We start from the raw sequence: 25,355 nt of genomic DNA on the forward strand, positions 1-25,355 counted from the left end.
TTTCAGGATCGATTTTAAAGTTCTTTTAATGTTTTTTAAATGTCTTAATGGTCTTGGTCCTTCTTCTCCCTGAGAACTGCTTTTACCGTATGAACCTTCATGACCCCTTCGCTCCTCCTCAGGGGTCTCCTAGTTATTCCTAAAGTCAACAAAAAGACTCATGGTGAGGCGTCTTTCCAATATCACGGCCCTCGCCTCTGGATCGACCTGCCGCTCATGTTTTTAAGAGCAGGTTCAGGACCCACCTTTTTAGCTTAGCCTTTAACTGACTGATCTATTTATTTAATCCTAATATATAAAATATATACACGGGAGGTTGTGCCAGGTGTATTGTTTTAAATGTTGTAATCTGTAAAGCACTTTGTGATACCTTTCAGTATCAAAAGCGCTTTATAAATAAAGTTTGATTGATTGATCGACTATTTATTTTAGGCAGTGGCTGTAGATGTATTTAGGGTTGGCCAATATTGACCAGAAATGATTTGGGGACTTTCTCGATAAAGATGATGAAGCAAAACATCAGAAATATGCAAAAATGTGCTGCCAACATCTTATTTTTTATCCTATTTTGCCATTTTTTCATCCCCTTTTCCCCCCTTTTTTTTGCCATTTTTTTCTCAAACCCTTCCCCCTATTTTTTCTTCAAGTTTCTCCTCATTTCCCCCACCCGATTTTTAATATTATTCCCGCTTTTCTTCTCTACATTTTCCCCACATTTCTTGACATTGGAGATAAACCTGATATTTCTTGTAAGCAGTGATTTCTACACCATCTTGTCGTCGATTTACTGATACATAATGTTTCCGCCTCGGGTCGTTGCCGTGTCACTGCATGTAAAGCTTGAACTCTGATCTCGCTGAAGGTGTGAGAGCGTCGTGTGCCGCTGTTTGTTAAAGGTGTGGAAATGAAGCTGCTTGAAGTCACGCTGAGCCTCTGCTCTTCTCTCTCAGGTCTGTATCCTGGACGGGAAGAGAGGCATGAACATCGGCATCTTCCTCAAACAGTTCAAAAGGTAAAGTCATCGATCCGAAACCAAAGCTCAATGATGCAGCTTCGCACAGACATGAAATGGAAATGGTTTATTCTATTCGTTGACTGCACTGGTTCATAACCTTTTTATCTTGCGGACCCCTTGAATCCTTCAGAGCTTCTCCGTGCACCCCCTACCTCAAGGGTGTAGCAGATTATTTAGAAGGGATCAATCAAATATCTCAAAACAAAGCTAAAGTTCAAACATTTGACTGTAAAAAGTCGTTTGAATAGTAATTCCTTTCAGAGTCATGTTCTAGTAGTTGTGAATTTCATCTTCCCTTTTAATCTGAAGTAATTCCAAGTACCCCCTGATGGGGCTATTTTAATATAATATGGGGTCAATATCCTATAAGTGAACAGTGCACGTTTAAGTCTTCAGGATTTGTTTTTAACTGGTAGCCCTCGAACAACATGTAAGGAATAATGTATAGAACGCTGGTCATTATCGGGAAAATAAGCACCGACAGGGCAAACCGGACCCCGACGCGAAGCGGAGAGGTCTTGTTTTGCCCTGAAGGTACTTATTTTCCCGATAATAACAAGCATTCTATACATTATCCCGCTTATTATACGGCCATTTGCCAACTGAACACACACAACATAAACTTCGTACACTTTTATGAAGGTCGAAAGGTTTATTTAATGACTTACGCAACAAATAGTTCCCAAAAGTTTGCGCGTTGCTCGGCAACGTTTTGCTAGGCTAGAAGCAGCAAGGCTAGTAGCTAGCCTAGCTACTTAGTTGAAGGCGCAGTTGGAGGAATGGTGGTGAATCTCTGGGTAAGTTGAAAGTCAGACTCACGCTAACTTCACGAGCAATTCCCACAACTTCTCTCGCAGTGACGGGACAGATAGTGTCGCTACTACGTACGTGCGGAGTGATATGAAAGCACGAACTCCGTTGCCATTGGTAGCGGTCATTATTTTTTTCAAAGGTCCTTTATCAGAAAATAATGACCGGTAGAACGTTGGGAAATCCCATTCAAATCAACGGAGCTTCTACTTACGTTGTGAAGAGCCGTATAATAAAATGCTCTTAAAGTAGCCCTCAGCTGAAATAAGGTTGGTGACCCCAGCTCTACACATTAGGACATTGTTGGACATGTAGAGGGAGGAAGATACTTAATTTTAACATTTTTAAACTCTGTATAGTCTCTTTAAGAATTAAAGGAGGTGACTTGGTTGTTTCTGCTCAAATAAATGATTTTTTCCCCAAAATTTGAAAGCATTTTTTCTATTTTTCCCATTTAAAGGGACTGTACGGAGTTTCAAAATGTTAAAACTAAGTATTTTCCTCCCCCCACATGTTCCAGCCATGTCCTAATGTGTAGAATGAGCTCAGATTCACCACAACTGCCTCTACAATCCTGCACTGTCACTCAGAAAGGTGTTAATTCGGGTCTGAAGTGCCGTCATGCATGAGCTTAATATAGAGACTGCAGTTACACGTAAGACCTGAGGTGGCAGTAGAGTATAAAATGACCAACTTGCATCTAGCCCCTTTGAAAAAGAAATTGCCTGCCCAATTTTTCCCATAAAAACGAATTGAAATTCTTATTTTTGCCTCAATTTTTCTCCTTTTCCACATTTTTCCCCCTCATGTTTTATTACTAATGTTTTCCTTATTTCCCACCATTTTCCCCCCAATTTATTCTCCCATTTTTCACACATTTGAACCCAATATTGTAAATTTGCAGCTCTTCCACACATTAGAACAATAAATCTAGTTCTGGCTCTAGATGACAAGTATTTAGTATCAGAAAAAGTATCATTCAGGTGTCGGCATCGAAAACCAAGTATCGTTAAAGTACTGGTATCAGATAAAACAGTGACAGCACCCAGCAGTACCACCTGGATGATTCCTAACGTGGTTTTGTGGGGCGTTCGCGTGCGGCCCGCCTCCGGCCCGGACTGACTCCGGCCCGGACTCTGTTGTGTAAACGGCTTTGATGCTGCAGGTCTGTGACTGTAGACAGACGTCACCGCTCTCTCTGGTGGTCACAGTAACTCCATTAATAACCTGCACAGTCCTGGACCAACGCCTCAGCTCCAGACCATGATCCTGGCTCCGCCCCGGACCGCTGATCCCGACGGGTTTAACTCCTCGTCCTCTTCTCTCTCAGACGCAGAAAAAGCAGCTGTGATCGCGTTTAAATAAATCCCCTTTTTCTGTGATTCAAAAATGCTGTTTCTTACAAAGCGCTGATACGTCGTCCTCATGATTGACGACGTCTGGAGGTTCAGTGACGGGTTGTGCTTGTCGCGGTGTTGACGGTAAACAGCGGAGCATCAGGGCCGCGCCACGAGACGGTTACCAAATCAATAACAAATCATTTTAGTCTCTCTGGACACACATGCACTCTATTTATTTATGAATATGTGTACTTGGAAATGAGAATGTATCATGAACAGTCCTTGAAATGTATCAGGACGCTGCAGTGTTTTGTCCTGGCTCAGAAGGGACCCCACTGTACATGTTTTAGTTGGCAGGCAGCATTGGAGACAGTTACCACCCACTGCCAAGTTATTTAAAGGGATCATTTTTCATTTCTTTTTGACATAGGGCCTCATTTCCTAGTTATCCAGAGTGTTGCTGATTTCTGGAGATGCATTTCTTATATTTGAAGAGTTTCGTGGCGCTAGGCTAGTGCAAGGCTAGTGCATGTCTATGGTATCAGCTAGCCTGCATTAAAAACAGTCTGACCTGCTCCACAGAGCACCTAGTCTCGCCAACCAGACTCCGCTTCTTTACAGAAGAGGGTCTGGCAACACTCCATTGCACGCGTTCAAAGGAAGTGACGCAGCGATATGGAGCCTACCGACCAATCAGAGCAGCTCCCTGAACGGGCGTCACGTTGTCGCACCTTTGTTTTGTAGTTTTTCAACACAAGAAACCACTTCACGTAATGCTCCGGTTTGCTTGTATTCTTAAGTTTTTCTGACATAAACGACAGAAGTCATTTACTGAACTCCGTGTGGCAGGAGCGCCATTGTTAATGTCCGAATGATACAACTTTCTTGTCGCTGTTTCTGTCGTCACATCCGCCATGTTCTCATTGGCTGCTGCTCTGCGCTTCGGTTGTCCCACATTAGTCCCGCCTCCAGCAGTAGCTTTTCTATGACAGGGTCGCCAGACTAGTCTCCTGTTTATTAATTAATAAACATCGGAGATTAGTCTGGATGCCAGGCTACAGTGCACCTGAGGCAAATCACTTATAACACCAGACTAACCATATAAATGTCTGTGTCCATAGAGTAATTTTTGGAATATATCTGACCTTGCATCACATGAATGATCGCATTTTGAGGGACTATTTTCTAGCAGATCACTCCGCCACTGCGTAGCTTATACCAGTGTTTCCCAACTGGGGTACTTGGAACTATTTCAGATTGAAAAAAGGGGAAAATGTAACATAATTTTTTATAGGATAAGCTATATTTTTCAGTAAAATGTGTTGCTTTGGGAGAATTGTAGGTTTATTTTGACTGCAACATTGTCCTTTTTCTTTCAAATACCACTTTTAAATAATCACTTTGTAAATAAACTGCAACACCCTTGAGGTAGGGGGTTGACCACTGAAAGGCCCAAGGGGTACGAAGGACAAAAAACGTTGGGAGCACTGGCTAATACAACCACGACGCTGATGCTGCTTAAATATAAGTTATTTTAAATGCAAAATGGTTAAAATGGTTAAAATTACTCTATTGACACAGACATTTATATGGTTAGTCTGGTGTTATAAGGGATTTGCCTCAGGTGCTCTGTGCTTGTGTCAGACTGTTTTTAAAGCAGGCTAGCTGATACCATAGACATGCACTAGCCTTGCACTAGCCTAGCGCCCCGAAACTCTTCAAATATAAGAACTGCATGAATTACAAAAAAAACTAACTTGGAAATGAGGCCCTTTGTCAAAAATCCTGAAATATTCCTTTAATGATGATGTGCGAAAAAAATTTGTCTTGATATTTGTATATATTTCAGAGTTGGAAACCGACTTTGAAAATGCAATCTGATGAAAGAAAACTTATTTTCTGGTGCTCAGGTCGAATCAGTCGATCGTGGAGGACGTCCGCACCGGCCGGAGCGAGCCGTACGGACCGGAGCCTTTGAGGGAGCTGCTCAAACTGCTGCCCGAGTCTGAAGAGGCACGTTTCTCTAAGGCTTTATCTCCAGTCGTCTGTGTTTGTTCTGTAATGATGTTCATTTGTTTGTGTGTTAAGGTGAAGAAGCTGAAGCTGTTCAGAGGCGACGTGTCCAAACTGTCTTTGGCCGATTCCTTCGTTTACCTGTTGATCCAGCTGCCCAGGTGAGAACGCTCGGATATCGGAGCTGATATTGGGAAAAGTACGATATGTCGGGTATCGGCTATAAATATCCGTGGCTAGGAACAGTATGCTAATGCTAGCGGTTGGCCTGTCACGACAACAAATTTGAGGTTCGATATATTGAGGCAGAAAGTATCACGATAAACGATAATACTGACTCTATACTGGACACTGTCAACTCTCAGGCATAAAAATTACAGTAAAAATAATGGAACTCAGTTTGCTTCAGTTAGAAATCAAAGTTTTATAAAGAAAACATTTGGGGGAAATGCAAAGACAATAAATATCGAGCCCAAAAGAATATAATTTACCGTAAATGCTCTAATACAGGCCGGGGCCTTTATTTACTCGAGGGAATCCAGGACCAGGCCTTTATTGGAACCAGGCCACAATTAGAGACAGGCCTTTATTTCTATTTGAACAAAACGGACGACCAGGAAAATAAAGAAAAACGAGATTTGTGTCCATTTGCACCTAAAATATTAGGTTCATTTATTAATTAACATTGCAAACGCTCTCCCAGCGGCTGGAACATTGACGGCTTTTATTTTGTCGGGACAACAGGAAGTGTTTCGTTGCTGTTAGCGGAGCTTTGACATCAATGTCACTGCAGGTTTCTGTTTCGTTTTTACCGCGGACCGGATTATTTGTTGTTGTTTTGTGTAAAAGGCGAGTTTAGACGGAGCGTTTGTGTTTGTGATCGATCATGAGACTGACCCGAGAGAAGACGAGACGCTCGCGCTGATGGGAGGAGTTATTTTGAGGCGTGGGACTGACCTGCACACGGAGCTCTGGACGTGCTCTAGAGACCCGGCCGCTGTTAGAGACCCGGCCTCTGTCAGAGACCCGGCCTCTGTCAGAGACCCGGCCTCTGTCAGAGACCCGGCCGCTGTTAGAGACCCGGCCGCTGTTAGAGACCCGGCCGCTGTTAGAGACCCGGCCTCTGTTAGAGACCCGGCCGCTGTTAGAGACCCGGCCTCTGTTAGAGACCCGGCCTCTGTCAGAGACCCGGCCTCTGTCAGAGACCCGGCCACTGTTAGAGACCCGGCCACTGTTAGAGACCCGGCCTCTGTTAGAGACCCGGCCTCTGTTAGAGACCCGGCCGCTGTTAGAGACCCGGCCGCTGTTAGAGACCCGGCCGCTGTTAGAGACCCGGCCGCTGTTAGAGACCCGGCCTCTGTTAGAGACCCGGCCTCTGTTAGAGACCCGGCCTCTGTTAGAGACCCGGCCACTGTTAGAGACCCGGCCACTGTTAGAGACCCGGCCACTGTTAGAGACCCGGCCTCTGTTAGAGACCCGGCCTCTGTTAGAGACCCGGCCAGTATTAGAGAATTTACGGTATCTGTTATTTATTGAACGATAAGACGATATAGTAATTATCGTGACAGCCCTAGCAAAGCGCCAACTAATCAAGGCTAGGACAGAAAGATAAGCCTTTATTGATCTCACAATGGAGAAATTCACTTGTTCCATTCAGCTTCAGAAACACTCAGGGTGTGCAGGAAATGTGCAAACAATGAAATAGTAAAAGTAGAGATGTCTTATATACAATGACGACCACAAAGCTAAAGGGATAGACAGACTATAATAAAAATGTGGTGTTATGATTTGATCACGTAAAACTGCTGGAGCGGCCAAGTGTTTTTTTTATTTTAGTTTATGAAATGCTGTTAAAGAGTAACTGATCATAGGCTCAAGTTGTAATGATCTGATCACTTTATGTGAGTTAATGTAATCTAATGAAAAAGCATGTCATCTGGGAGGTCAGGCAAATATTTAATACACAGATCTCCACAGACCTCTCACACACTCTGAAATGTATTTATTGTATTCTCTGATATCGGCAGATACTCAAACCCCCAGTTTTGGCATCAGTGTCGGAAGCAAAACTCTGTGCATCTGTTCTGATCCAGCACGAATAAAAGCACCAAATGGACACTGTCTCATTTATTAGTTCAACTGTCAAATTTCCCTACAGGACAATAAAGTATAACCTTAACCTTATGCCTAAATATGAACAGACTAAACACGTATTTAATGTTTCAATAGAAAGAAAGTTTATTTAACCACAGAAAAACATCCAGTCGTTGCTGGAGCTTCAGTTTTTGTTGTCCAAGTCCAGAGAGGGATTCCTCCGCGGACAGGCCCACCTGAAACAGAGGAGGGGGGGGGGACACCATGTCACTAGTGATGAACAGATACAGATTATTAAAAGTCAGAGTAATAAGAAGTGAATAGCATTGCAGTGGATCATGTATTTTACCTTTGTTTTCATGTTATTACAAAGACTTCACACACCACGTTTCTTGCTAATATTTTTGGTCAGGTTTGTGACGAACCATATTAACAAACATGGTGCGAGTCCTATAAACTAACACGCAGCTACTTATAATCTGTGAACCCTCAAAACTCCCTCTGAAGAAGCTTCAGGATGTGTTTCCTGCTAATAGTTTAACCATATTAGCATGTAGCTGCGTTTTCTGTTTGTAAAACCAAATGACTTTTATGTACAATGCTATTCACATCTGATCAAAAGGGCAAAGTGCAAATAAATGTACACATGATGAATATTTTGCCCAAACATGGATCGATCAGCAGCGCTTTAGTTTACAGGACATTAGCAGCATGACAGTAAGATCTCAGTGCAGGCTCTCAGTCGTACAGGAGTCGTCCATCTGCAATGAAGGTTCTTGAGTCGTCGTCTGTACTGTGTAGTTGAAGTGTAGAACGTTTCACCTCTGATCCAAAAGGCTTCGTCAGCGACACTAAAGTCTCAGCTCAGCTCGCAGATTAGATACAGACCAGAGGGAGGAGCTCAGCCTGGCTAAGCCCCGCCCCTCTCGTAAGCCACTCTCCCCTGTAGGTCAACACCTTTGCAGCTATAAGCCTTAATCTGAACGACCCTTCACTCAGCTGATCGCTGCTCGGGCCGTTCAGACTGAAACCCAGGTGAAACCCAAGACTCGTAGCTACACAGATGTTTACCTCCAGGTGAGAGCAGACAGTAAGAGAGGCGGGACTGAGCCAAGCTGAGCTCCTCCCTCTGGTCTGTATCTAGTCTGCGAGCTGAGCTGAGGCTTTAGTGTCGCTGACGAAGCCTTTTGGATCAGAGGTGAAACGTTCTACACTTCAACTGCACAGTACAGACGACGACTCAAAAACCTTCACTGAAGACGGACGACTCCTGTACGACTGAGAGCCTGCACTGACGTCTCATCGTCACAGCTGTTAATGTGCTGTAAACTAAAGCCCTGCTTAACGACACGTGTTTGGGCATCTGGACATTTATTTGCACTTTTTTATAAAAAGAAAAATATGTAAAAATAAAAAGCTTAAAGGTTCGATCCATATTTGACTTTGCAGGATTCACACGACGTGTCTGCTTCCAGAGCCTTTAAGACGTCCTCAAAGTCGCTCTGCAGGTCCGCCTTGCTCTCTTTAAGACAGGTTATTATGTCTCGCTGGGCTGCGATGGTTGAGAGATGGGCTTTCTCTCTTTCAGAGGAATAATTCATCTTCTGTAGGACACAACGCTCCTGCTCTAAGCTGGAATCTCTATCTCGAAGTGCGGCCTTGTCTGATTCCAGAGTCTTTAAGACGTCCTCAAAGTCGCTCTGCAGGTCCGCCTTGCTCTCTGTGAGACACGTTATTATGTCTCGCTGGGCTGAGATGGTTGAGAGATGGGCTTTCTCTCTTTCAGAATAATCGTTCGTCTTCTGTAGGACACGACCCTCCTGCTCTAAGCTGGAAACTTTGTCTCGAAGTGCGGCCTTGTCTGATTCCAGCTTCATAACCTCCTCAGCATAACCCTGAATTGTTATTTCTTGAGCGACTATTTTCTCGTCCTGCTCAAACTGAATAGTCGTGACCTCATTGTCAAACGCCGCCATGCTGTCCTTCAGGTCCTCATACGCCGTCTGCAGTTCGAGGATCCTCTCCTGATCACACTTGGCACGAGCCTCCATCGCGGCTTGTAGTGATTCAAGACTTGTAATTTCTTCAGCGTGATCCTGAATTATTGTTTCTTGAGCGGCGAGTTTCTCGTCCTGCTCTGCCTGAACATTCATCATTTCCTGCTCAAAGGTTTCCATGTTCACCTGCAGGTCGTCAAATGCTGTTTTCAACTGTAAAATCTTTGCAGAATTCTTTTCCTGTTCGGCCTTGGCTTTAACCTCACTCTTCCTCATCTGGAAGTCAAGTTCATTCTTCATCTCCTCCAGATGTAAGATCTCCGCCCGAGCTTCTGCGAGTTGTTTCTGGATCTTGTCATTTTCCATTTTTAACCTGTCAGCGTCTCCCTCGGCCGTCTGTCTGTCCTCCAGAGCCGTTAAGACGTACTCAAAGTCTCTCTGCAGGTCCTCCATGCTCTCTGTGAGACGGGTTATTGTGTCTCGCTGAGCTGAGATGGTTGAGAGATGGGCATTCTCTCTTTCAGAAGAATAGTTCGTCTTCTGTTGGACACGACGCTCCTGCTCCAGGCTGGAAACTTTTAAGTCAAGTTCATTCTTCATCTCCTCAACAATCTGGTTTTGTTGAGACAGATTCTGTTCAGCCTCAGAGATTTTCTGAACTTCACAAAGATGAAGTTCTCGCTTCAGAAAACGTACTTCTGTGTCCAGAGCAGCGTTGGCCACGGTGAGTTCTTGATTTGTTGATTGTAGCTCGGAGATTTCTGCGTCTTTGGTCTCTTTCTGGAGACGCAGTTTGGCTTCCAGGTCTGAGATGGTTTCCTTGTGCATCTCAAGTTGGTCGAGGTTGACGTGGTCGTTCCTGCAGCGTTCCTGTGTGGCCAGGAGCCCTGCTTTGAGACGAGCGATCTCTGTCTCATAACGGCACAGTTTATCTTCTGAATCTTCACTCAAAACGTTCAAAGTCTTCTTCTGATCGCCAACAACCATGTGGACATCGACCAATGCTCCCACGAGGGCGCCGCTCTCCCCTCGGAGGGTCTGAACCTCTTTCTTCAGAGTCTTGCCCGGCTGGAGACTCTTGAGACCTTTTGCGATCCTTCGTTTGGCCTTTCCGGCGTAATTCTTAATTTGCTGGGCAAATATGGGGGGAGGCTTTGCATTTCCTTCCCCAAAGGCCCTGTTCCCGCACTCCTCCATGGAGGGGAACCGCTCTGAAAAGTCCCAGAACTCCAAATCTGCCCCAAAAGATGAGCCAGAGGCTTGGAGCTGAGACATTTCCAGATCTGTGTTTTGCAACAGTGAAACTGTGCTGTGATTCTCCATTTTCTGAGAAAATGAGAGAATTTACAAGGTTTTCGTTGAGAAATACCGGAGGTTTTGATAAATACTGTGTCTGCTGAACGAGATGTGTGCGAACGTGTGTCAGGTGAGCTCGAATGTGGAGGTCAGAGTGTTTGCTAATGCTGAGGTCCCGTTTATGATGACATCACCGCTGTCGTTATGGCGATGAGCCAGTTGTAGAATTCAGATCCGAGAATGGGACGATGTCGTGTTCTCAGATGGGAGGGGCTTATCGTTGCCATAGCAATAAGGAATTCAGTGGTGAAAAGTCATGTGACTGAACCCACCCACAGATACAGATGGAAATGCCCATATATGGTCATGTTCGAAGCAGCCAGAGGGGAAACAAAGAAGAGAAAAAAACAGAATTAAGAATAAATGTTTCTACTAAATAAAGATAAAGAGACATGGACAGAAGCAAAGTGGTTCAACAGCCCATAAACTCTTAAAAAATGGACAATGCTAACCAGGAAGCTACGCTAGCTTCATGCTACATATGCTAACGCTAGCAACGAGTGCCGTTTTTTTGCTTCTTATTATGAAAAAACATCCACATGGATGGTCATGTGACTAAAACCCACAATTGTATGTTCCCAATGCATCTTTTTTTTGTCAGAATGTACTAATATTTGCAGCAAGGTATTATTTCAATGTGTTGTTCAGAAGAAGAATGGAAGTACAAAAATAATTCTTTATAGCCATGCTTTGTATTTATTTCTGTAATTCAACTTAAAATGTGAAACTAATATATGATTTGAACTCATTACATAAAGTGACATATGTCGAGCCTTTATTATGATGATTATGTCTTACAGACCTTTTTCAAAATACTCCAATATTATATTTTTAATTTGTTTGTTTTTTTACAAGCTGAGCCATAATAATCAAAAGTATAACAAATAAAGGCTGCACATATCTGTATGTGTATATCATATGTTAGTTTCACAGGTTAAGTTTAATAACAGAAGTGAAAGCAGAAAAAAAAGAATATATTTAATCTTTTTTATTATTTCAAAGGATGTCAAAATCTCGTCTTGTTCATGTGGAATTTGTTACTTTCTTGGCCGACCCCCATTAACCTCTGACCCCCGCATGAACCGAGTGCATTTTCTCCAGTTCGGCTTTACCCAAATCTAAACAGGAGAGTAAGAGGGTAATGCCTCATTTGAAAGCTGAGACCAACAAAAGTGATATTAACCAGAGGTCGACGGATATGGGTTTTTCTAAGGCCGATGGCAATTTTGGGGGATTGTTATTGGCCGATGTCGATATGCTGTCCTTTTCTGACCTATATTTTTGTCCAATGGTCTTTAATCCTGTAAAAACATTTTACAGGATTTTATTTTATTACTTTAGGTGATTCAATAGTTCAATAGTTTCTGTCCCAGCTTTGATTAGTTGCCGTTAGCATTATCATGTTGCCGTTAGCATTAGCATGCTGTTGCTAGCCACGGCATTTTGCACGGCGATCAAATATACAATTGCGGTGGTTCTGTGCAAAATGACGTGCGGCATGTCCATATTCAATGAGGATTAGTGAAACTAAGTCAGTGCTTTATTGTCATTGTACAAGCGTACAACGAAATAGTGTTCAGGTGTTAGTCCTGAGCCGCTGTGGCTGAGCCGCGCTGCCACTGTGTGTCAACCTGACCCGCATGACCCTGGAGGTCGGGGAAACTGTAGCACCCGGAAGAAGCCTGGCTGCCCTCTGTCTCCTCTGATCCTCTGAAGCCGCCTCCTGGGTTTGTCCCTGTTTCAGAGCGTGGTGTAGCAAGTGCCTTAAATGTCATCAAAGAGCCTTCATTTGGATTAAAACTTCAGCATGAAATCCACATTTTGTTTCACCTTCAGGACAAAACAAGACCGGTTCGCCCTGTCGGTGCTTATTTTCCCGATAATAACAAGCATTCTATACATTATCCCGCTTATTATACGGCCATTTGCCAACTGAACACACACAACATAAACTTCATACACTTTTATGAAGGTCGAAAGTTTTATTTAATGACTTCTGCGGCAAATAGTTTCCAAATGTTTGCACATTGATTGGCAATGTTTGGCTAGGCTAGAAGCAGCAAGGCTAGCAGCTAGCCTAGCTAGTTGAAGGCGCAGTTGGAGGAATGGTGGTGAATCTATGGGTAAGTTGAAAGTCAGACTCACGCTAACTTCACGAGCAATTCCCCCGACTTCTCTCGCAGTGACGGGGACAGATAGTGTCGCTACTACGTACGCGTGGAGTGATATGAAAGCACGAACTCCGTTGCCATTGGCAGCGTCATTATTTTTTTCAGAGGTCCTTTATCAGAAAATAATGACCGGTAGAACGTTGGAAAATCCCATTCAAATCAATGGAGCTACTTACGCTGTGAAGAGCCGTATAATAATGGGAAATAATGCAAAAATAACGTGTTCTTTGTCAAAGTTTGGGTGTTGTGTTGAATTTTGTTTTTCTTAATATTAGAGTTTCTCCCGTTCCCCTGTATGATGAGATGTTTGTGAATCCTCTTCTGGAGCCGTTTCATTCCCTTTTGTCTTACTCCTGTTTTAACAGCGCTCTCTCCCTTTGTTTTAGTTACGTGGTGCGTATCGAGTCGATGCTGCTGAAGGAGGAGTTTCCCGCCGAGTGCGAGTCCATGAAACACGACGTCCGGACTCTGCGTGCGGCCGTCAGAGGTACTCGTTATGCAAATGAGGTCGGGCTCCTGCACAGGGCGGGGCCTCGCGTCACACCTCGTCAGTGACGCTCTCGCTGCTGTATTTATAGACCTGTGATCATCTGAAGCAGCTCTGACACATTTTAACCTCTGACGCATCGTTAAAACATTCATCCTGTTCATGTGTTTTATCACAACATGACGCTACAAACCAGAGCAAAAGGGGATTATTGGCTTTGACCAGGAGACCTCAAAATACACAAGAAAAAAGACGGCACCCACCAATGTTATATAAATGTAGCACTAGGAAGGTGTTTTAAACTACAGGTAGGCTTCAATAACAAAGCCAGACAGTCGGTGTGGGTCCAACAGCCCTAAGGGAGTTTATTTACAATTAAACACAAATACTAAACATGGTTGTTAAATTGGAACTGTAGTGGTGTGGCCTCGAGCTGGGGTGAGAGAGGTATATTATTAGTGAAAAACAAACACAAGGTTAAACACAAATAAACACCATTTCCATAACAGAAATCACCCATATATACAGTGCCACCCCTACTAAAGGGAAAGTGTGCCAGTTTTTTCACTTCTACTCGACAGTAGAAGCTTCAATTTTAATACAAGAATGAGATAAAACATTAACACAGACTCATTTGTGACTTGATTAGTCTGAATTTAGTCCTGGCATAGACTTTCTTCTGGTTTAGTTCCCCTTTAGACCTGCTGTGGAATCAATTTCTACACTGTGCAGTCCTTAAGTCCTGGATTAGTCCTCACTCTGGTAACAGTGTTTCCAGGGAGTGTGTTTGTCCTCATCCCTCTCTCCTCTCTCCTCCTGCTCAGAGTTGATGGGCTGCGAGGAGCTCCACGCTGTTCTCCATCTGGTGCTTCAGGCGGGGAACATCCTCAACGCGGTGAGTCCCACACAAACCCAGACGTTCCCACTAAAGCGATCGCAGCGTCACGTGACCGCAGGCCGTTACGACTCTACATCACTGTGGAGCAGCCGCTGAAAACGTAATGTGCCGACGCTAATGCGGACGGCGGGGGCGCAGGGGAAGCCCGATTTACATTTATGCGTTATTGCATTTTCACCAAATACTGCAGACATAAGACGACTGCAGAGTCCTTTCGTTTAAAGCAGAACTAAGTAACGTGTTTACCTTTAATAAATCCTTTTCGTAGTCCCTGTGGGGGGTAATACAAGTGTTTAGGGGATGATTGTAGGGTCTTTCATCTCCCCCTGGTGTCTCTGGCCAGAAAACCATGTTTGTAACTTGACTGCCCCCGGTGCGGAGAAAGCAATACACACTAATAGAATCACGAAGAAGAAGCTAACAAAGCTAACTGTGGGCTAGCATCACTTTAAACAGTATTTACAGCCAGGCTTGAGTGAAAAAAATTATTTCCATTGTATAATTGGATGCACAATATCCCTCTGTCCCTTTGTCTTTTCTTTCAGCGTAGTATTTACTCTCATGGACAATTAATGAGTAAAAACATGCTACGACACCTGCAGTTGTGCTTAGTAACTCTAGTGGCAAGAGTTACTTACTTCTGCTTTAACATCTTAGTTTTAATGTCAGTCAGTTAAAAAAGACAAAACTCACCCTTTGTGAAGCTTTTTTTCTGAGGTTTTCCCCACGGTTTGCCACGATTATACATTTTAGGGCCTGTTTTATTTACTCTCTTGCAACAATATCTCCACTTTACCTTCTCCGACAGACTCCAAACCTTCCAGTCTTGGACTTAGCAATATTTTAAAGTTTTTGTCAGAGGGATTTTTTGATTATCTTATTCCCCCTTCCTGATTTATTGAGCTTTGACCCACAGAAAACAAGGCAAATTCTCAATCTTTACAGATGTTTTCCACTTAAGGGAAAGTTTTTAAATTTAGAGATATCAATTTGAAACTTTTGCTGTACTGACATAAATGTGCCTAAAAATGTCCAAAATTTCCCAGATTTTTGTCGACAAAATCTGAATAATGGATCGAGCCATGTTTAAATTTATAGTTTTATTTTGTAACATAAAGACTTTTTCCGAGGAGATGGAGATAATGTAAAAATATATATATAGATGTATAGATTTTATTTTATTTTTATATTTATTTGTGCAACATCAAACATACGATCAGACATACAACATACGACAACAACAACAGTTGCCATGACAATGACAAATACAACAAATAAAAATACGGTATATAAAAATGAGAACAAACCAATTATCTGTAAAAGACACATTTTCACCATGTTTTTTGAAATTCTAAACTCATTAAATCAGGCTAGGGATGAAATATTGAAAAATCCTTCTGTACAAACCTGAAACATATCGCATAAGTCCAAGACTGGAAAATCTGAAGTCTACAGGAGCGACTGACGTGGAGATTGTCGTACTACGTATTAGGCATTATATTACTTCCAGTTTAAAATTCATATGTTAAAAGACCAAATTTACCCAAAATCTGAAAATAAAAACAAATTAATATATAATATAATATGCTTGCCTAAAAGGCCTTCTCCCCTTAATTAAAAAACGGCAAAAATAAAATCCCCTCTGAAAAAATCTTTGTACCTAATGTATCAACAAAATGAATCTATAAATGTAAACATGGCCCGATCCATTGTTCAGATTTTGTCGCTGAAATGATGAAATGATCCTGTTTTTTCCAGGGAGGCTACGCTGGAAACGCCGTGGCCTTCAAGCTCTCGTCTCTCCCGTCTCTGGCTGAAACTCGAGCCAACAAACCGGGCATGAACCTGCTGCACTTCGTCGCTCTGGTGAGGCGGCTCGAACACTCACTATATTCCTGTAATGTAAAGAGTCTAAATGTTGATGTTTCTCTCCAGGAGGCGCAGAAAAAGGACGAGAAGCTGCTGGAGTTTCCTTTAAAACTGGGCCATGTTCAGGCTGCGTCCAGGTAAAGATCAGGGAGAGAAGAATCCTGATAACAAACTCAAATCAAAGTCTGTCCAGTGGTGCCCTCTGTTGGACTGAGGTGAGGATTATATCGTCGTTTTCTAAGCCTTATCTTTGTGTTTTAGGATCTCGCTGGAGACGCTGGACTCGGAGCTGCAGCGACTCGTGTCTCGGACTCAATCCATCGAGGAGAACGTCCAGAGAGACACAGAACTGCTGCAGCAACTGGACGCTTTTCTACAGGTGACTGAACAAGGAGCTAAAGAGCACATTACACTGGCAGAAGCTGATGTCACAGAGTTTGAGTATCACTAACCACAGTTCGCTCATGACTTGTTCTTGTTTATCCTGTCAGAGCGCGACGTCGGCCCTGTGCTCGCTGCGCGGCTCTCGGCAGCAGCTCAAGACCGAGGCCGAGGAGCTGCTCGACTTTTTCTGTGAAGACAAAGACACGTTTAAACTCGACGACTGTTTCGGGATCTTCACCTCCTTCTGCCTCAAGTTCACGGCCGCCGCCAAGGTGCAAATCTAAACGATAAATCTCTGCTGTCCTTTCTGCTCCTCTGTAATATATGACTTCATAATGATCATGTTTGTATTTATTTGTTTTGGTTCAGGACAATGCGGAGCGCGAGAGGAAGGAAGTGGCTCGGAGACGCCGACTTCAGGAGCTGGAGGAGCAGAAGAGGCACTCGTGGGCCGCCGGAGAACAGGTCCGATGGTTCTATTGCAATGATTCTTGTATTTATCTTTTTACTTTTAATAATAATGTCTGTAAATGTTAAGTTTTGATGTTCTCCCAGTGTCTGCGTAGGTTTCCTCCTGGTGCTCCGGTTTCACTAAATATATGTACTTTGACAGGGGTAGGAAAGTTCTCTTGTCGGAGAGCATCAGCAGTACTTTCTGCAAATGTCAGTGTTGTACATCATGTATGGCCTAATGGGTGTTAAGGTTAGACATTTTAAAGGAATAGACAGTATATATATATTTGTTTTATATTGTATTGTATTGTGTTTCATTAATGTATGCATTTATTAATTAATTTTTTTGACAGGGACAATTAACATATATCTCACAACAACATTCATAGCCAAGGATTATTTGCAATGTCTGTTCCTAGACGGGCTTTTCGAATGCACACAGAAAATACATTTACAGTAACATTAATTGTGACATTACACAAAGGAAGTGCATTTAGATGCCATCTGAAAATGAGTACACACTTGGTCTCTTTTTAAAACGCGCTTTAGTTCATTTTTAAAAGCCCCCAGATCTAAGTCCTGTTTCAGCTCAGGAGACGAGGAGTTCCACATTTCTAGAGGGCAATGATGAAAGGCCGGTTTTGGCCTCCAGCCTGTCTACTATCGGCATAGGATGAATGTGAGTGAGTGAATAGTGGTAGTTGGAGGTCCGTGTGGAGGTGTGTGCAGCTGCCCCTTATGTCGGTCTGTCCCAAAGGGCAGCTGTGGCTACTGAGGTAACTTACCACCACAACAATGTATGGAGTGAATGTGAATTGTCATATTTAAAGCCTTTTGTAACCATGTCTGAGAAAGCAGCTACAAAATATGGATATAAATGGATTTGGATCAGATCATACAATGGATTTTTAAATGGATTTTTTATCTTTATTTCTCCCCACCTTAATGTGGTGGAGGGGTTTGAGCACCTGAATGATCCTGGAGCTCTGTTGTCGGGGGCTTCGTGCCCCTGGTACGGTCTCCCAGGGCCAACAGGTCCTAGGAGCGGTTCAGAAGCCCCTTATGAGAGACCAACAGGCCTGGTTAGAACCATAAGGCCGTCCTTCTGTGGACCCACCACCTGCAGGAGGAGCCATAGGGGCTGGTGCAATGTGATTTGGGCAGCACCAACAGCTGCCCCCACGACCCGGCAACGGACAAGTGGAAGTGGAAGTGGAAGTGGAAGTGGAAGTGGAAGTGGATGGATGGATGGATGGATGGATCTTTATTTCTCTGGGATTGTCCCAGATTAACAATCGCTTTTTCAGGGGTGTCCCAGGACCCGAGAGGATCCTATTGTATATGTTTTTAGTATAAAAATATGGGATATGGGCACCCGGAGGAAACCTACGTGAGAGGGTGCCGACTCTTGTAGAAACCTATCCATTTTAATTTGCTTTAAACAGGGTTTGTTTATCCTGAATTACTCGTGCTAAACTCTTATGTTCGTGCCCTAACTCTCCCTTCCTCTTGTTACAGTTCGGCGGTGCGTTCGGTTTTCGCAGCAGCAGCGAGCTGGACGTGCGCTCGGCCCTGTCCCGCAACGACGAGGCCGGTTTGCTCATGGAGCTCCTCATGCCCAAGTCCCACCCGCGCTCGCCTCTGCTGCGGCGATCCGGCAGCTTCCGGCGCACAAGGAACTCGGCGGAAAGCGATGTTAGGGCATCCGAGTCGAAAAAGGACAGTTCTGTGAGTCTGCGTGTCGCAAATGAACAAACGTCGCCACAAAACGCATTTAATGTGGCCACGAATTACCTCAGGAACTGTGAAAGGCGAGGCGAGACCGCACAACCTACCTCTGATCTTAACAATAACGACGGGAAAGGCGCTTGCAATGACCGGACAAGCTCGAAAGACGAACTTAAGAGCGATTTCAGCTGCGAAACGACGGAAAAAGCAAACTTCAACGCCGGTAACATGTCGGTGAAAGTGGAAAAACTGACTTTGGTTCCTGAACTGAAAGCGTTCGAGAAGGTGAGCGCGCCGACGAAAAGCAAAGCACAACATGACGTGACGGTGACGGACTTCGACGAAGGAAAGCCGGAGAAATCTCGCGAAAAAGTTGAACCTTTGGTCAAAACGGACAGAGAAATCGGCGACACGGTCATAGTCTGGTGCGTGACCGGAGTTTGCGAAGTTGCCGATGCGACGAGCGACGATCAAAATGTTTTGCCGGGAAATTTGACCAATCACGCGCCTTCGAAGCAGGAATCGGCCAATGGGAACGCAGTGCCTATAAGCAGCCAGCCCCAGCCTTTGACGCGGTTTGTGGATATCGCAACAGAAGCTAAAGACATGGAGGTCGAACGTAGAAGCAGGTTGACCAATGAGAATGAAACTGTGAAAGGAGGATGTAGCGATCAGGCGAGAGAAACTGAAAGTAAAGTTTTCGAAATCGAGGACAGAGGAAGTCAGGAAGTAGGGGTTTCGACGGACAATCAAAATGTGGAGTTAGTTTCCGATGATGAGCGAGAAAGTCGAGGTGATTCGCAAAACGATGAAGGTCTTGCGCAAGAATCGGACGATAACGTGTCGGAAACTGTCGAGACTCCGAACAGTCAAAGTCAGGAGTTGAACAAACACGTAATTGAACAAAAGCAAAGCGTAAAGAAGTGTCAAGACTTGAAGACGAACCAAAACGCAAAGTTGTCAACCAACGCCAAGACGGAAAGTTCATCAAAAAAGGCTCCGAGCTCCAAAGCCTCACCTGGGAGTAAGTCAGTTCGAACGTTGACGACGACCGAAAGCCACAACATGCGCCGGGTCGTGCCCATTTCGCGGCCGAGTTCGGCGAAAGTGTCGGAGAGACTTCCGGGAAGCCAAAGGGGGATGTCGTCTCTGTCTGTGCCTGGAAGGAGCGCTTCCCGTCGGTTAGAGCGACCATCCACGGCCCCCTCTTCCAGGAGATCCAGCTTCAACAAAGCGGACAACCAAGATCAAGAGTCGAGCAAGAAGGCGGCGGCTAAAAGAGCGCAAGAGAGTAGAAAATCCCAGCAGGAGGAGAAGATGTGTAGGTCAACTTTGAGATCGATAAACCAGAAAGTGGAGAGGGAGGTTTCGAGCGCTCCGGTGACGCCGGTTCACCGATCGACGCCAGGGTTCGCGAGGAACACCGCGTCCAGCTCTTTCAGACGAACGAACACGAGTTTAGAAAAGAGTTCGACGAGTAAAAATGTGCCTTCGACGCTCAACTCTGCAAACACGTCGCCGAGACTTTTACCCAAGACACTGTCGCCCAAGACGTCTCAGAAATCGGCGAACGAAAGCGCGACAAATAGGCAGAATTTGGAAAACAGTCAAGCAGCTTCCTTGCAAAATGATGCGAATTTGTCGGCGAACGTTACGCCCCCGAAGATATTGTCCCCCAAGCTGTCTTCGAATTTGAGAATCGCGAAAGGGTTGACGAGTCCAAAAATGTCAACTTTGTTCAAGGAATCTGTTCAAAAACCAACGATAAGTGTTTCAAGTGTCGCTTCTTTCTCTGAAATGTCAAAAGATGGAGACTCGAACCTCAACGATTCTGCGAAGTTGGCGCTTTCCGTTTGCGATAACTCCTCGGCTAGTTCTCACGACGAATCCCCAAGAAAGATATCGACGTACTATACGAAGCTGTCCCAGAACTCGGCTGTAGCTTCTCTGAACGTGCCGACTATTTCTTACCCGTCAAGCCTGGCCAATCCGAAATCGCAGTTTTTGACGAATTCCTCGCTAAATTTGAATAACAATCATTTGGATGGACCTCAGAGCTACACAAGTTCCTCTTTGACCAGCCGAACGTTGCTAAACTCGACAAATAACAACCTCGATTTCTCCCGAGACGCGACGATATCTGCTTTGTCAAACTTAACGGATTCTCAGTGCTTGGAAAATTCCACGAAGTCGCCCAAAGTGTCCTCTCGGTCGTTGCTTTCAAATGACCAGTCGACCAATCCGCAACCCAGAATGTTGTCCCCGAAAGCCGTCCCTCGCTCAACCAATTCCCCGTCCAGACTTTCGCCCAACAATAATTCAAATTCCGCTCAAAACGCATCGCCCAAATCTTCGAAATCGCCGTCTTTGTCTCGTCCCGGGTCGTTCAGAATCCCCTCTTCCCCGAAAAGTCCGGATTTAGGCGTGAAAAGGTCGTCGAGCGTCAAAGCGTCGCACGATACTCCCCCCGGTGTTCGGAGGAGGAACGACAGCGGAAGCTTCTCGGAGAAATCCGGACTTTCGACGAAGGACTCGAGGCCGACCTGGAGATAACGAAAGCTTGAAATGGTGGTGGTTTTTTCAGACTTTGTTGAAAAGGTACAAAAAAAGAGTTACTGAAAAAGTTGCACGAAAAGCATCACTAAATTTATGCATGTTTTCAAAATGATTCTTTAACGGGATAAAGCCGGTGGTGGATCGTGATCATAGTTTTACACCAGTCGAGTGGCAATTTTATGAAGAAAGTGTCAAAACAGTCGAAATGCCCAACCTCTTACCTGCCTGAACTCGACTTTGACCAAATCTAAAAGCTTCTCGACTGGAGAGCAACAGTATAACGCCTCATTTGAAAGCTAAGACCTACAAAACTCATGTAAGCTTCTTCCTCGTTATGATTGTCAGGTTTTCGCCGTTTTTGTTGATTTTTTTGCATGTTTAGGTCACATTTTTGTGGCTGATCACAGTTGTATTACAGTAATAAAAAAAAGGCCAATACACTGCAAAAAACAGAATAAAAAAAGTGATAAAATGTGGCCAAAAACACAACAAAATAACAATGAAAACGCAACAAAAATGTGGCAATAAAGCCATAACACGACACGGTAGCGCAGCGGTTAGCGCCTCCGCTTCACAGCTAGAAGGTCCCGGGTTCGACTCCCACCAAGGACGGGGCCTTTCTGTGTGGAGTTTGCATGTTCACCCCGTGTCTGCGTAGGTTTCCTCCGGGTACTCCGGTTTCCCCTACCACTAAAAACATGTGCAATAGGTGAATCCTCCAGCCAGGTGATTCTGACCATCAGCCTGGCTCCACATCATGGAGATGGGTCCCCGGGCGCGGCACTGCCGTCGACCACTGCTCCTTACGGGTCGCCCCAGCGGCATCGATGGATGGGTTAAATGCAGAGAACAAATTTCCCTACGGGGACAATAAAGTTAACAAACAAACAAACAAACATAAGAACGTGACAAAAAACTAATCAAAACTGATTGATCAAAAACGCAATGAAAATGTGACAAAATGTGATAACAAAAGAAGAAGCTTAGATGGGTTTTGTAGGTCTTAGCTTTCAATTGAGGCATTACTCTAGGCTGTAAGCTCCAGTCGAGAAGCTTTTAGATTTGGGTAAAACTGGAGAAAATGTGCTCGGTTCAGGTGAGGGTTAAGGGGTTAAGTTCTAAAACATTAATATAGGAAAAAGTAACGTTCCACAGACTTCTTCACCAACTCCTTACCCATTGGTACAGTTTGATTTCACGACAATCTATGGAAATTCTACCTCTTCATATCACGTTTACAGGTTGGAGGCTCAGGGTACCTCACGATTCGATACACGATACATGGCTTACGATAACGATTATCTCACGATACGCCGATACTGCGATAATCGATATATTGCGCAAAAATAACCTACGATACATCACGATTAAAAAAAACAAACAAAAAAAACATTATTTGACAGTGTTTGGTCCGAGTGCTTAAAACTGTAGTGCTGCCCCCTGCTGTCCTGACTGAATTCTTGCACGACGTCATCCAAAGTATCGATATTGGAGTAAAAAGTATCGTATCGTCCCGCAAAACATCGCGTGAAATCGATATATTGTCACACTCCTGATCATGTTACAGCCTGTGCCAAAGGACAGCATTAATTTTGTCATAATTTTTGTCAAAGTCATCTTTTTGCCGACTCAAATTAGACGAATCAAACTAAAATACAAGTACTTAATGAGACTAGAAACAGTCTATAATGTCCATGTATTTTCAAAGACTATAAGACTAAAACATCCACTGTCTCACATAATTTAAAGTGAACATATTGGATAGACTTAAAAACATTATTTTGGTGTCTCAGCGTTGATATGTTGCCTTTTATAATTTGAAATGATGTCCGTAAGAATTAAATAGTGACATTGGAATACAGGCGAAAGACTGATTTTAACAGGGGCTCCTCCTGCTGGCAGCTGGAGGAAGTGTTGTTCATGATAAATTAAGTGATAACTCATAATATACTATTGCTAAAAAGCTGTTTTTATTATTATTAAGTTATATTAGAGCCTTATTTTTATAGGAAAACATAAAATTCCAGATAATGTGCAATGCATTTTTTTCCTCACATTTGTCAATATTCTACAGAAGAAGTTTCAAATTTTCACCTGCACTGTCTTGCCTTAAAACTGCCAATAAACTGGTGTAAAACTATTTTATGAATGAATACAACTGCTCTCCCATCTACCTGAGTTATAATCAAACATAGAAACTTGTCATAAACATGAATCGAAAGCACAAACTTAAACAGTAATTTAAGCTCTTTTCTCTTCTTTAAATCCTCGTAATAATTTCATATTCTCCTTAAGAATCATGGCCTGATCCGTGTTTTAGGGACAGAATTGCATGTTAAAAGTCTATAAACGATTTCCCCAATTTCCTTTTTAACATAAATTGAACTAGTGGCGAAAGAACCACTACATGATTTTCGTCTCAAGTGTTCGGACAGACATTTGACTGTGGAGACGTCTTTGTTAAATCCTCTTTGCCTTATCGATGAATATGCATCTTTTACTCTACTTTTCTGCCTGTTACCGTCCAGGGAAACGTTTGTATTTCCATTGTTTGACAAATGCATAGTTATATTGTAATAAATGTTTAAAAAAAAATGATTGTGTGTAAAAAATCATGTTAGTTTTATGAAAGTTTTAGACGAAAAGATGTGGGAAACGTCTCAAATCGATCTAGTGCCAAGTCGTTCAGATATTGTACTGCTATTTGTGTATTTTATGTGTATTTATGCAACTAATGATCTGTAAATGAATTAATAAAGTAACAATGTTGTAAAACTGACTGTGTGGAGTTTGCATGTTGTCCTCGTGTCTGCGTATGTTTCCTCCACATACTTTCCACTAACACTGAAAACATGTAACTTCCTGTTTTGATCCAGCACGCCAAAATAAAAGCACACGGCTCGTCTCATTGATTCAGCAGGTACTTGAAACATTACAAGAATATACTTAAATACACACATTTCAAGTGTTTTGTTTGGCAGAAAGAAAGTTGAACTAATGAATAAGATGGTGCTTTTATTTTGGCGTGCTGGATCGAAACAGGAAGTCACTTCTTGGGCGTTATGATTTGTCTATCTGCACCGTCACCCCTTCGACCACCGACCACACACTCACTACATTCTGGTGTTTCCCAAAAGGTCATCCCATCGAAGTGGAAGTATAAAGCAGTCCTATGTGTGGATTTGGGAAATATATAATGCTAAGAAGAAAGTGTGTTTAACCTGTTTCCCGTTTTCCCCGGGACAGGGGGCTAGGGTTAGGGTTAGCTAGCCCTAATCAGGATATAATTAGGGTTAAGAACAGCAAATGTAGCGTAAATTGTGCTTCACTCACACAGATCTCACACATATATTTAGAAACTAAAAGGTCTTGGCTTTCAAATGAGGTATCACACTGGCATATAGGCAGTAAACTCTCCAGTCAATACACTTTGAGATTTGGATGTAAATAATTGTTAACCCTAATCCAAACCCTAAAGTGGCAGTTAAAGGGGGGGTATTATGCAAAATGGACTTTTTCAAGCTTTACATCATGTTATTATGTCATTCCCTCATTAAAAACATGCCTGAAGTGTTGCCTTGGCACATTCACGTATTTTTGAGTAATCTGTAAAAACTCTGATGGCGGCCATTTTAGAGATAAAATGCCTGAGTCCTCCTAGCAGTTGTGGCTCATAGGTCTGGGCCCATTCTACACATTAGGACATGGCTGGAACATGTAGGGGGAGGAAAATACATATTTTTTACATTTTTTAAAATATAGTCCCTTTTAATGCAGGGTAGCCCAAAGTAAAGCATGCTTTTTTCTACAAATATAAGTTTTGCACATAATATATGACCTAATGGGGTGTTTTGCTGGGAAATGTGAAAATATGGACAGTATTTTCCACATTTTAGAGTCCTTTTCATGTATTGGGTCTCGATTTATGAATAAATGTTTCTTCAAAATTCTCTTGGGGGCCAAAGGTTTCATGCTGGAGGGCCAAATTTGGACCCCGGGCCTGACGTTGCCTACCCCTCCTGTAAGGAAACCATCTTTAACACTGGAGTTTATTAAAAACTTAGAGCAGAATACAGATCTGGGTTTCCTCCATTATATACAGAACACAGAACACACAAATAAAATAAACATTTACTTTTCATTTTATTAGACACTTTAAAAATATACAAATACATTTACAAAGC

General features: G+C 43.3%; 1 protein-coding gene across 1 annotated transcript in view; it reads left to right on the top strand.

The window, feature by feature from the left end:
• LOC306980641 (uncharacterized protein) overlaps nucleotides 1-21,207 on the top strand; it is a 47,455-nt gene extending 26,248 nt beyond the window's left edge. The window contains exons 4-14 of the mRNA XM_079580069.1: nucleotides 951-1,012; nucleotides 5,076-5,178; nucleotides 5,254-5,339; nucleotides 13,183-13,283; nucleotides 14,108-14,178; nucleotides 15,940-16,047; nucleotides 16,117-16,187; nucleotides 16,312-16,429; nucleotides 16,542-16,706; nucleotides 16,804-16,899; nucleotides 18,406-21,207. Of these exons, the coding sequence (XP_079436195.1) occupies nucleotides 951-1,012; nucleotides 5,076-5,178; nucleotides 5,254-5,339; nucleotides 13,183-13,283; nucleotides 14,108-14,178; nucleotides 15,940-16,047; nucleotides 16,117-16,187; nucleotides 16,312-16,429; nucleotides 16,542-16,706; nucleotides 16,804-16,899; nucleotides 18,406-21,168 (3,744 nt within the window). The 3' untranslated portion in view covers nucleotides 21,169-21,207. The remainder of the gene's footprint in view (nucleotides 1-950; nucleotides 1,013-5,075; nucleotides 5,179-5,253; nucleotides 5,340-13,182; nucleotides 13,284-14,107; nucleotides 14,179-15,939; nucleotides 16,048-16,116; nucleotides 16,188-16,311; nucleotides 16,430-16,541; nucleotides 16,707-16,803; nucleotides 16,900-18,405) is intronic.
• Nucleotides 21,208-25,355: the final 4,148 nt, after the last annotated feature.

The sequence above is a fragment of the Gobius niger genome, assembly GCF_951799975.1.
Source record: "Gobius niger genome assembly, chromosome: 21".
In the NCBI taxonomy this organism is placed as follows: Eukaryota; Metazoa; Chordata; class Actinopteri; order Gobiiformes; family Gobiidae; genus Gobius; species Gobius niger.